Genomic DNA, 13,638 nt, shown 5'->3' with positions numbered 1-13,638 from the left:
GACATTGATCAGCGGTATAATAAAGAAATACAGATAAATGGAAACAAAGAGAGGGAATGAACAGGAGCACAGGAGAGGGATAAAGAAACTGTAACATGGAGCAAGAGAAAGCAAGACAGGAGAGCAAGATGGAGATTGAGAATAAAATGTCGAGCACTGCAGGATGCTGACACATTGTGAGGCATATTTAGTATACCTGAAAGGGATGGAAACACCAAGAACAGCATGAAGTCAGGTGCATAACAGAGACACAGGGCATGACAAGCAAAGATGCCAAGTTACCCAGTTCCAGGCAGGCTGCAGATTTTGGAGACAGTCTTAGTTTTCAACTTACACCCCAAAGCAGCATGGGATTTGTATACTACCTGTTGAAATAAGTGCTGCAGCTCCCATAAAGCAGTGTTTCCCAAGTCCAGACCTGTCAGTCAGGTTTTCAGCATATCCACAATGAATATGCATGAACTTGATTTGCATAAACTGTCTCCATTATATATAAATCTCTTTCATACATATTCATTGTGGATATCCTAAAAACCTGACTGGCAATTGGTACTCCAGGACTAGACTTCGGAAACACTGCCATAAAGCACCATGGAAGGGGAGGTCAGAAATCCAGGACTGTCTCAAAATCTTTGGCCTGGAACTGGATAACTTGACATCTCTGAAGGGCTGTGCCTCAAAATGAGAGGAGAAGGGCAGGAGAACCTTTTTCCTGGCTTTAAAACAGCACTTCTCAATCTGTCCTGGGCACCCTACTGTCAGTCAGGCTTTCAGGATCTCCACAATGAATATAAATGAGATACCAATTTGCATGCAAATTTCTCATGCATATCCACATTCCACAACAGGTATCTGGTTCCCTGGGAAAGGTTTGTGAAGCTCTGACTTGAGTGCTCCTCAGACCAGCTGCAGAGACACCCACTGGCCAGTTCTGAAGCACGCTTCTTCCAGATCCCAGAGAGAACTCAAGGCTTGTCTCACTAAAGAAAGCAAGGCACAGAATCAAAACAATGGGAAAAGACCCTAAGCAGCTGCAGATGAAGGGTCATAATGCTAATGGTGCAGGATCCAGCAAAGTTGGAAGTCTAAAGGAGAATGTGGAAACTTGTGGGTCATCTCCTCCTCCAGCAAAGTACAGCATAAATGGAGAACAGGGAACTATGAGCAATCAATATTTCCACTTATTATTTATTCAAAGTGAATAAAATTTGAGTGCTAATAAAATAAAAAAGCCTGCCAGACACATGTGCACAAAGGTTCTGCGTTGAGGGCGGATTCACTGCATGCAGATCTGAAGAAAATGAAAGTGCCAGCACACACATCTGCGCATAAATATCAACCTCACAAAAACTTCTTGCACATAAAATTTTCAATAAGCTACTATGTGCAGATGTGTGCTAGTGCATAAGTATTGCCATACTGGCCAGACCGAAGGTCCATCAAGCCCAGCATCCTGTTTCCAACAGTGGCCAATCCAGGTCACGTACCTGGCAAGATCGCAAAAAAACTACAATACATTTTATGCTGCTTATTCTAGAAATAAGCAGTGGAAAGAGTAAACAATCAATTCACATCTATCCGTTCCACTTCACTCATTATTTTATAGACCTCTATCATATCTCCCCTCAGCTGTCTTTTCTCCAAGCTGAAGAGCCCTAGCCGCTTTAGCCTTTCCTCATAGGGAAATCGTCCCATCTCCTTTATCATTTTTTGTTGCCCTTCTCTGTACCTTTTTTTAATTCCACTATAGTTTTTTTAAGATACGGTGACCAAAATTGAACACAATATTTGAGATGCGGTTCCACCTTGGAGTGATACAAAGGCATTATAACGTCCTCATTTTTGTTTTCCATTCCTTTCCTAATAATACCTAACATTCTATTTGCTTTCTTAGCCGTCACTGCACACTGAGCAGAGGGTTTCAACGTATTATCAACAATGAAGCCTAAATCCCTTTCCTGGTCGGTGCCTCCTAATGTGGAACCTTGCATTATGTAGCTATAATTTGGGTTGCTCTTTCCCACCTTTTGGTTTCTGCGGACACATGCACAGTGAAGCTGTAATTACTTCCATTCTGTCTTCTCAAGTTGCAGAAAAAAAAAAACAACTAAATTCCCAAAACTGGGTTAACATCCTCTCAATTAAACTTGCTACGTTGCTCAGACCTGGCGGTGAACTCCTCATGTTGTGTGCACATTGGGGAGGAATACTGGCTTCGTTATCATGAATTTTAATATAGTGTGCCCTGAACCTCTTTCTGCATTCTGCACCCATATACCTCGCAGTAACCGTGCACTTCTGCTCTTGGTAGCTCTCAGCCCCTCAGAGCAGTAATAAAATGGGTTTTAGTAATCTATGTGGGGGTAGAGGAGGTGCCACTTCTTCAAGATGAGGAGTCAAAAATGCATTGAGGTGGGTGTTACACACACACATGACAAACAGGGTCCTAATACTTCCCTTGGCCTAAGCTGTCTCAAAACAGTGTACAGTTATCAGAATTCAGCACCCCCACCCCTGAACCTTCTTGTGCAAAGCTCTGATGTTTGTCTTTGCACTGGTATAAAAGCTTCATTTATGCTGCAGATGGGTTGGAAAAGGAGAGGAAAGAAGCTGCTTCCCACCTCTGCCACCCTGCTAATTAAGCTGAAAAGACCCTCTTCCCATCCTCAGTTAGCATAAACTTTGGCTCAAGGGAGAGAGAAACCCATTGATAACAGCTTAGGCAAAGGTGCCCTTCCCCCACACCTAGCAGCTCCAGCTCTAGAGCATCCATTGAGATGCCGAGTGTTAAAACGCCCTTCTTTCCAATCCTTCCTCCACTGCAACATATAAGTACAATTCCCTGATCCTCCTCCAGCCTTATCCTTTCATCAATCAGTAGCAGATGGCAAAGGCTGATACAAAAAAAAAAACACAACGGCATTATTGACACAGAACCGATGTCATTCCGTTACAGCACTGACCGATCCTCCATCCTCGCTGCACACACTTCTCTAAATCCATTCTGTTTTGGATTACCTACCAAGTACGGCTGCTGGCCAGGCATTGGCCTCAGTTGCCCTTCCATGTGGTCCCTTATCCTCTTCCACCTCCTGCTGCTGCATCTCCTTACAGCCGGAAGCAGACACTTTCTCTCTGTGCAAAGGTACAGACCGACCCCCCCCCCCTTTTTTCCACAATCCCCCTCTTTATTCTCTCCCTGAGACCCGGGAGGAGGCAGGAAACACCCACCTCCTTCCATGGAAGCTAACAAGCTCAAAGGCTCATCTCCAAAACGTCCATAGCTTCAAGCCATGGTGGAGAGACAGTTTGAATGGTTAGCAACTTGCTTACAGTAAAGGTAAGAGATTAACATTTAACTTTCAAGTCATGCAGATGAGTAATGAATGATAAGTGTTGGGCAAGAGGGCTCTTCAGAGTGGTTCAGGGACGGGGTTTCCAGTCCTAACCTATTCCAATGGGCAGATAATCTCTAAGGAATGGTGTAGACAGAAGAGTTGTGGGAGAAACTCACAGATCCTAAAATTCCAACCTCATCCAGAAGGAGGCACTGTAAGAACTACTAGTTTTAGGAGGTACTCAAGATGGTGCTGTATTCTGGCTTGGACACTGTAGGTTGAGCAGAGAGGTGCAGACTGCAAAATCTGACAATCCCCAGCAGCCCAAGCTTAAGTTTTCGGTTTCACTGGCAGTCTGTCAGCCTCTCTACAAAATATATTATTTGTGTCTTGAGTTATTTATTCAAGGACATTTATGCTGAAATTCTGATCATCCTAAAGCAGTGCTCACTAATCTTTCAACACCCATGATGACCCAATTCGTATGGCTGCTGAGGGTGTGTAACCCCCGGACAGGGGGTCAATGATGTTCTATAATACAGTTCTCCCTAGGTTGTGACCCCACCCCACCGTGAGTTTCGCAACCTCGTCTGGGATCGTAAGCTACAATTTGGAAAGCTCTGGCCTAGGAGGTTCGTAGAGTTTCTCAGCATTGTTTGCGGTACATGTTATGCTATCTCCTGTAATGATCGCAATGTATTTATAATTGAACTGCCCTTTCTGTTAATGCAGATGAAGAGGAGATAAATGTGCCCCCCCCCCCCCCAAAAAAAAAGGGATGAACAAGTGAATATTAGCCCACTACCAGCTAAACGCAGAAAACTGGAGCTGAAAAAAAGTCAAAAGAAACACCAACAAAATGAAACAGAATAGAATAAAAACATGTAGAACTGTGGTGAGTGCGTGCTTTTCTCTCCACACAATAAAGAAATTAAAGATCCGGAGTTGCTGCTGCCACAACACTAAAGCAGCAGGATTCAACCCTATTTGCGCCGCTTCAAAACTGTTTCTTTTTTTGTGAAACTACATGGACGCCTCTCCCCCTTTCCTTTCAGCGCAGATGGATCTATGCTCAGGAATGTCCCAGCTGCCAGAGCCGCGATCTCCGCCCCTCCCCTCCCGCCGCCACTCTTCTTCAATCAGGTCACACGGGCTCACGTGTCGTCTCTCGCCGCTCCGCCACCTGATCGGCTACTCACATGGCCGCCGCGGCCCAGATCCTGCAGGGAGGAGGAGGGAGCCGCAGGCGCATTCCAGCCGCTCGGCAAGGCGGAGCCCCGGCTTCCCACGGTCACACGTGTACCGTCCACATGCCCGATGAGCAGATGCCCTACACGAGCACAGCAGTAAAAGGTACACCTGAGAAAAGACAGCGCACAGGGGCCCGCGCGGTGATCTGATCGATGCTGGTCGGGTCACGCGGCTGCAAGCCCCATCGTGCGCCAGCTCCTGTTCTGCCGCTCCAACCCAGAGCAGGGAGCAGTCATCTACTTCCCTAGGCCGAAAATCCTTGTTAATATATGCTGCAATCCAGAAATGTGCCGCCGGGTCATCCACCCAAGAAGTGGCTGCATTTTTTTGTTTTATAGAGTGCTATACAGTTATTAAAGGGCATTTGGGTGTTTATTGAAAGGAAAGGTGTTTACCTTAAAATTGTTAACTGACAGTGACAACTAACACACCGAATCGTGCTTGGTTCTTGGAGCCCAGCTAGGAAGCCGAGTATGGATCGCAGCGGACTGCCGCACTTCTGCACAAAAAGAGCAACATTTAAGGGAAATGAGGTTAGGAGGGCAGGCAGCAGGGATTTACTCGTGCAGATTAATCTTTCTCCACGTCCCTCCATCAGTAGAGCAGAATGAGTTGTTTTTCTCTCTCGCTCTCTCGGAAAGTAGGTTAAACAGAAGAATAGCAAGGTGACTGTGTCACTCACTGACACAGACAATGGAGAAGCTTCTTTGGTGCAGCAAAGATTCATAAATTTGGAGACGACAACGAAGAAACCCAGTTTGGTGATCATGTAGCTTTTCCCCACGGCTTCTTTTTGGGGTTGCAGCAGCTGCTCTATGCAGGTTACCCCTCCCTCATGCATTTATTTAAGGTTTTCACAAGGCAAGAGTATTGCACTAGTTTTCAACCCAGTCCTCAGGAACCACCTGGCCAGTTGGATTTTTAGGATACCCACAATGGATGTGCATAAAAGATATTTGCATGCAGTGGAGGAGGTGCACACTAATAATATCTCATGCGTATTTGCTGTGGGTATCCTGAAAACCCAACTGGCCAGGTGGTCCCTGAGGACTGAGTTGAAATCCACTAGGCCACCCTTCAGCTTTCACCTACATGAATTAACTTTCAAGCACCCTAATCTTCCTCTGAAATTTTAATAATCGGACTCAATGGTTATGATCACTTCAACATTACCCCTCCGAGAATGATACAATTAAAGGCCTCAGAAAATTGGCCCCTCCCTGCTATTTTTTTTTAGTTCGTGTGACATCAGGACCTTTTGCTTTGCTTTGACTGCAGGTGATCTTTACCTCTTCCCCCCCCCCCCCCCCCCCCAGCTATGTGACTGCTTAAGCTGACCCTGGGCTACTCCATGCTGTTTTGAGCCAACTCATCCCATGCTCTGTTTCCATTTGTTTGCCAATTAGGGATCTTCTGTATTTGTCCCACACTTTTTGGGAGTGAAACTAACAGATAACAGAAGGAGAGAAGCAAGATCTGATAAGGCAGTGGCCTTCACTAATTTTTAAGTCAGGCCACTTTGGATCCAGTGAGTGAGCTGAAGGAGAGCCACCACTGTCTTCTCATGAGAGGTCACAACACAGCTGACCAGTGTGTCAATAACATCCACCCCACCAGCCTGCCTTCACACTCTTTATTGAGCATATCCTCAAGGAGGTGGGCATTTTCAAATGCATTCTCTTCACCTATTGAGAAATGCCTTGTTTTTCATGTGACTCTTCTCTCATCCACTTCCCTCTCTCTGTCATGAACTTGGTTAGAGAGACAGAGAGTAGCAGAAAAAAAAGCCAGAATGATATTGAGGGCCACCCCAGAGGTCTCTAAGGGCCGCCATTGCCCCCCACCCCCGGCCTTGCACTGTGTTCTTTTTTTTCAGTCTAACAGGCTTTGTTGTAGTATTGACTTCATCATGTTCTTGTATATTGAGTCCATATAGGCTGGGTCAATGACAGAGATGGCACAAATATCCCACCTGATGACTTAGCCCTTGTAGCTCTATGCATCATTGCTACCTACAAATCAGAAAAATATTAAAGGACTTGCAGGCCAATCTTTACTCCACATGACAAAGAATGGTCAACTACAGCAAAAGTGCACCCTCACATGGAGGCCTTGATTACTTTGCAGTCACTTCTGGCTTCCAGTGCTCATGTGCTGCTGTTTTGGGCATGGCAAGGCTTTACGTGCAAACTTTTATCGCGCAGGGAAATAGCTTTCTGACTCATTCTGAATAAGTGACAAAACTTATCCTTCCTCATTTCCTGCAGAGAAAGGCTCAAAAAGGCCTGGAAACAGACTAGGGGGCATGCAACTTTTTAAAACAAATTTACTGTGGAAATAAATAGAAAACAGCCTTTTTATAGATGAGCCTTGCTTTAAGAAATGCCCTGCTCTACACACATGCGTACCTATGTCCAAAAATCCCAAGGCTGGAACTAAACCAGTAACTGAGGAAAAACAAGTTCCCGTGACTACAAATATTCATTGCCTTGAAGTAATTCTTGATTCCACTTTGATTTTAGACAATCAGATTATAATAGTGATTAGGAAAACCCTAATACACCAGATTAAATCATTTTTATTGGAAAGTGACTTGCGCCAAGTGATACAGGCAGCAGTGACTACTCACTTGGATTACTGGAATCTGGCATACCTAGGTATTTGGAAAAAATTCAGTGCTAGGCTATAGTTGATCCAAAATACAGCCAAAGATAATAAGGAGCCCATTTAACAATTACGTAGAATGTAGGGATAGGAATTGAGATGTCCAGGTGTTCAATTCTGCCAACACAGAGTCTTCTCTAAAATACCTTCAGGAGTGCTGCACATGAAGCTGGACCAATCATTTTACAAAGATAAACACTGCAAAAATGAATGGCATGAAGGTGTCGGCATATGGAAGTGGTAGGTTTCATGTTTGTTTATATTTGACTAGCCGTTAAGCCTGTAAAAACGGGCGAGTATTGCAGCCCTCCTCTCTCCCCTGGCCTCACCCCGTCCACCGATCCTTCCCCCCATATCCAGCAACCCTCCTCTCTGCCCTGCTCTCACCCCATGTCCAGCAACCATGCCCTCCCCCCATGTCCAGATCGCTCTGCTGCTGCCTGCAACGCTTCCACACGGAGGTGAGAGGCGCTGTCAGGTCAGTGCAGGGGGCCCGATACTGAGGGGGGCGGGAGCGGCGGTGGGGATTGGGGGGGAGGGTGGAGGTTGGTTTGTGCGATGTTCGTTTCCAGGCGGCAGCGGCGGCGTCCGACTCCGTTTCCCTCTCTGTTCCACCCTCTGACATCATGACGTCTTGGACAGAGAGGGAAGTCTGTACTGCGCATTTGCAGGTGAGTTGGTCACTTGCCGTTTATATGTTTGATGCTCTAGAGAAGCTTTTCAGAGTGGTTCACATGTTCAATATTAAGTATTATAAGAAAGGAAATGAAGTTACACTGTTTGATAGGACAGAGAGGGGTTCAGACTCATAGGCTTAATCCAAAGATTCTAGCTCTGGGCCACCCACGACAGGCCACAATAGAATGGGTTTAATGATACTGACCATCTTAAGTAGCGGAGTGTGGTAGCCGTGTTAGTCCACTCTTAAGGTTATCAATAGAAATCAAACAAAATAAAACATGGAAAATAAAATAAGATGATACCTTTTTTACTGGACATAACTTAATACATTTCTTGATTAGCTTTCGAAGGTTGACGAAGAAGGGCAACCTTCGAAAGCTAATCAAGAAATATATTAAGTTATGTCCAATAAAAAAGGTATCATCTTATTTTCTTTTCCATGTTTTATTTTGTTTGATTTCTAATGATACTGACCAAAAGTGTCTTTGAATACAAAAGTCTTAGGCCTATCTTGAACATATAAATAGAGCTCTCAAGACATAAATGATGTAATGCATTCCAGAAGGAAGGCCTAATCAATCGCACTGAAGATTCTGGTTCTGACATAGTCAAAACAGACATGTCTGAAAAGGTGCCACGTCCACATGCAGCTGTCCCATTTTACAAACCTACACATGGAAGTGCCACCAATTACGACATAAGGCTCTAATTTTAACTTGGTTTCATTTCAGAGGTGGACATAAACTACTTGGGATTAAGGAGAATGACTCCCTTAATCACTTGTGTAAAACTGTGGCTGAAATTAAAAACCCATAGTGCCTTTAAATCCTGATGTGGCAGTTTTTCCCCATACACGTTTTTCCCTTTGTAAAATGGAGAATACACATGTAGATTTGAGTTCAGCCTAAGCCATGCTCTCGTTAAATCTCTACATGGGGTGGGTGGTGTAGAGGCTTCCTGAAATCAGTATTGTACACGTATGCAATGTACACATGTAAATGCCTTTAATTCTATGTGGATATGAGGCAAATTTTCAGAGCTGCCATGTTACCTAGTTCCAGGAGGGAGACTTTTTGGCTAGTCCTGATTTAAAACTTCTCACAGAAGTGTGGTATTTGTTGTCCTTGATTGTACCCATTGAAATCAGTGCTGCAGGTGCCATAAAGCATCAGAATGAAGTTGTCAGAGATCCAGGACTGGCCTGAAATGTCCCTCCCAGAACTGGGTAACTTGGAAGCTCTGAATTCTAGAGGTATGAGTGATCTTCGGATCCACCTCCTTGAGCTAGACTCTGCTTCCAAGAAACACCCTGCTAGAATCTGCTTCTATGTTCTTGTAAGTAATGTTCATAGAAAACTGAGATTTTGCAGTCTTGTGGTCTTTATCTGCTAGTGTCAACACTGGCACTACAGTAGGGAAATGTGCAACTTTATTAAGCAGATGTCTGCTTCTGTTAGGCAGTGCAGTCCAGAAGGACTGAAGATGAATATTCGCCCCCCAAGAATGACTATGAAGTTCACTTTATGCTGCCTGTTTTCTAGGTAGGTTGGTTTACCTAGGTCAGCAGTGCAACCCTATCACAACTAGTCATCAAGACTGCTTTCCTATGGTGTCAGGTTATATTTATTTGATAAACCGCTTAGGGAAAACCATAAAAGTGGAGTACAATTAATAATACAAAACCAAGACCATTGTCTGAAATGAACTCCAGCCATTAAAAAGAAAGAGTACTGCTGAGTTACCATGCCTCCAGGTCCCAGTATATAATTCCAGTCACACTGCCAAAGCTACAGTATACCAAAAAGGCACTCTTGAAAAAGATATACCTTTAATAATTTTTTAAAGGATATCAAGGAAGCTTCCATCCACAAAGAGACTGGCAACTGGTTCCAGAGCATAGGACCTACCACATTAAACACAAAGTTTTGCAATGAAACTAGAGAAACATGGCAAGGGGATGGCACCACCAGTTAGTACTGCTGAGCTGATCGAAGAGCCCGAGCGGGAATATAAGGTATCAAAACCCGCATCAAGAAAAGAGGAGAGCCAGTCTGAAGAATTTTATTTATCAGAACCAATATCTTAAAAGTTGTATACAGGACGCAACTGGTAGCCAGTGCTTGGCCTGCAAAAATGAGGTGACATGCACATATTTCCCTGCCCCGAACAACAGCTGTACAGCAGTATCTGGCCCTCTGAACAAGGAGTTACAATAGTCCAGATGGGTAAGAACAAGGGCATAATTCACAGTACCCCCCTGTCCGGTAGTCACTGAACTGAGTGGAGAGGCTACAGTAGCATCAGAGTCTTCTCTGCAACTAAGGCTTGAAACTGGATTAAATCACTTCTCAGTAAAATATAAGACTAACACCCTAAGTAGATCTTCAAAACATTACATTACAGTCAGTTTCACAGTAGATATTGCCTAAATAATGGAATGAATAAATAAATAACGTTTACTAGGGCAGGCCTGGCAGCTCAGTGACAGTGTTCAGCCTGTGTTTGCTTCTTGAATCAGGGCTCCGCAACTTGGCTACGGCCAGTCACTGCATAACAGCAACACCTACTGGTTAAGATTTAGAACCCAGGACTGCATGGCACCTGTCCAATAATTGTCACTGCAATGACTGGGCCAAAATTGAGAGTGGACATCAAAAAGGTAACTGAAGGCTCATGACTCTGGATCCCAGCTCTGGTTCTGACTGAGCTGTATGTCCAAAAGAGCTGGAGGAAAAGGCCAAACTTTAAACAAAGTCAAATACAGTTGCATATTTCAAGAGACATGGATCATCATTACAAATCTCAACTTGCACTTGAAGAGTCCAGGAGGGTTAAAATAAACTTACTATAAAGTATAGGCAGATATGTATGCTGGAGTTGAGAGAGGAAAATTTGATGTAAACTTCTGTTTATGTTTTTGATGAAACTAATGGTATTGGGGTTAAAAGTAAAGGGGAGGGGGGGATGGGTAAACATATGGAAGTCTTAGAGTTATGTGCTATGTTATGACAGAACTAAGGTTACATTTGATGGATTCTTTTGATACTCTTGTTATCAGATTGGAGGTGTCTGTGTACTGATCTGTGCAATGAAAACTGAATAAAAATTTTAAATTTAAAACGTGCTTGCTATTGTGGGCATCTGGGAATCTGCCCAGTTTAGCACTCACCTCATAAATTACACTGTCTGTTAGCAGAGGATAAAGCCATTAGTATGCCACCACTTAGCAGCAGCCAGCTGATCACTATTCCTGTCCCAGATGTTTACTAAAGCTAATAGCACAGCTTGGTCCCGCACCCACATTCTCCACCCCAGCATCCTCTGACTCACCACAGATCTTTCCTAAATTTAACGTGTTTGAAAAAGTGGTACACGTGCTGTCTCAAAGACAAACAGAATGAAGCAGGAGATGCCAGCATCACTGCCATACTGAGGGGATGAAACAGTCTTCCTCTACAATCAGCTTGCACAGTAACATGGACCACCTTGTGTTGTGCCTCATGGTGGTACAAGATAACTGGGTCACCAGTCTGCAAGGCAGAGAAGCCTCTTCCTCTGGTCTACTTTTTTGTTTTTAAGAAATCAAGTAGAAACCCACTTAAGAATGGGAAATTTGTAAGTGTTCCATGATGAAATAGAAGTGGGTGCTGATTATCTTTTGGATGCTGAGACAGACGGAGCTGAACAGATTCATTTTGAGATCCTTTTGCTCGGTTAGCATCTATAGAGGCTCATTTTCAAAGCAGCACATAGAGGGGCATAATCGAACAGAAACGCCTATCTCCATGGGCGTTTATCTCCGAGAACGGGTCCGTGAAGGGGCGGACCGAATCGTATTTTTGAAAAAACATGGACGTTTATCTTTTTTTGAGCTGGGCGTTTTTGTTTTTCAGCGATAATGGAAACCGAAAACGCCCAGCTCAAAAACGAATAACTCCAAGACATTTATTCGTGGGAGGGGCCAGGATTCGTACTGCACCGGTCCACCTCACATGCCAGGACACCAACCGGGCACAAAAAAAAAAAAAAAGGTAAAACAGCTCCCAGGTGCATAGCACCCTTCCCTTGGGTGTTGAGCCCCCCAAATCCCCCTCAAAACCCACTGCCCACAAGTCTACACCATTACTATAGCCCTAAGGGGTGAAGGGGGGCACCTACATGTGGGTACAGTGGGTTTGGGGGGCGGTTTGGAGGGCTCCCATTTACCAGCACAAGTGTAACAGGTGGGGGGGGGGGGATGAGCCTGGGTCCACCTGCCTGAAGTCCACTGCTCCAGTGACCTGCATACTGCTGCCAGGGAGGTGGGTATGACATTTGAGGGTGAAAATAAAAAGTTGTGAAACGGCATATTTTGTGGTGGGAGGGGGTTCGTGACCACTGGGGGAGTCAGGGGAGGTCATCCCCGATTCCCTCCAGTGGTCATCTGGTCATTTAGGGCACTTTTTGGGGCCTTATTCGTGGAAAAACAGGGTCCAGGAAAAGTGCCCTAAATTCTCGCTAAAAACGCATATTTTTTTTCCATTATCGGCGAAAGGTGCCCATCTCTGATCGGCAGATAACCACGCCCCAGTTCCGCCTTCACCACGCCTTCGACACGCCCCCATCAACGTTGTCCGCATCCGCGACGGAGTGCAGTTGAAAACGTCCAAATTCGGCTTTTGATTATACCGCTTTATTCGTTTTTGGGAGATAAACGTCTATCTCCCGATTTGGGTCACAATATAGGCGTTTTTCTCTTTCGATTATAAGCAGGATAGTCTTACAAAGTTGCATAGGAGTTTGCCAGTCTAAATGCTTTGGAAATATACCTCCATGTAACTTTGTAAATCTATGTGCTTTGAAAAGGAGCACCTTAGACTCCTAGAAAACTTTATTATAAATTCCCCCCAAAAGGAATCGAGCAAAGCTGGCTTCACATTACTGAACAACTTGGTCCAATAATGAACATGCCTTTATGCAAAGGTATTCAGACTTTTTAAATCCAACTCCATCTGTTAACATCCCATGAATAAAGCCAGCTACCAATATTGAGCAAACTCTTTGACTGTGTCCGAGGAGGGGTGAATTTCATTGGGTTTAATACCCCCAATCATTTTGAAAAGTTTTCTCCAATGATTCCATGTGAGGCAAAAAAGATGTCACCTCCCCAATCCATTGGAACAATCACCATGTTCCCCTCATGAGTGACAGGCATGAACCTCACTTCTAAACCTCAGTATGATGGAGATGATCTCTTTCTCTCAGACTCACTGTTATATTCGTCTTAACACTTGCCTTATCCAAAGAACAGCCTCCTTCTGGAAGTCATGATGCGTAACACACACATAATGTATCAAGGTGCACATGGAAATGCTTGTTAATCGGGCTGGTGGAACTCTAGCTCCCGTCCCAACTGTGGATTACAGGAATCTGAACTGAAGACCCTGAACAGGCATAAATATGTACCAGAAATAGAGTTGGAATGGCAAATATGACCACCATGTTTTGCCCAAATATGCCCTTAAGAATTAGGGCTGCCAGCTGCCTCCTTTTTTTTCTCTTTTTTTCCATGATACCCTTGCCATTGATGACTGGGTTCTAGTTTTACCCTACCACATGCTTGAACTTGTTCACAACCATTTCTTAGGAAATCAAAATTCTAAGTCAACACGTAGTGGGATAAAAACTATGACATGCAACTCTGGTTCTTCAGTCCAGGGTAGCA

At 44.4% G+C, this 13,638-nt stretch overlaps 1 protein-coding gene across 3 annotated transcripts in view; it reads right to left on the bottom strand.

Moving 5' to 3' along the window:
• Positions 1 to 13,638, bottom strand: part of LOC115466724 (nuclear receptor subfamily 1 group D member 2-like) — a 37,085-nt gene that overhangs the window by 18,879 nt on the left and 4,568 nt on the right. The window contains exon 1 of one of the 3 annotated variants that reach the window (XM_030198174.1): positions 3,023 to 3,119. The exons of the other annotated variants lie outside the window; for them this stretch is intronic. Within the exon in view, the coding sequence (XP_030054034.1) occupies positions 3,023 to 3,104 (82 nt within the window). The 5' untranslated portion in view covers positions 3,105 to 3,119. Of the gene's footprint in view, positions 1 to 3,022; positions 3,120 to 13,638 lie in introns of those variants that run through there. 3 annotated transcript variants of the gene reach the window in all.

The sequence above is a fragment of the Microcaecilia unicolor genome, chromosome 3 (genome assembly GCF_901765095.1).
Source record: "Microcaecilia unicolor chromosome 3, aMicUni1.1, whole genome shotgun sequence".
Lineage (NCBI taxonomy): Eukaryota > Metazoa > Chordata > Amphibia > Gymnophiona > Siphonopidae > Microcaecilia > Microcaecilia unicolor.
This window is presented reverse-complemented; position numbering and strand designations above follow the sequence as displayed.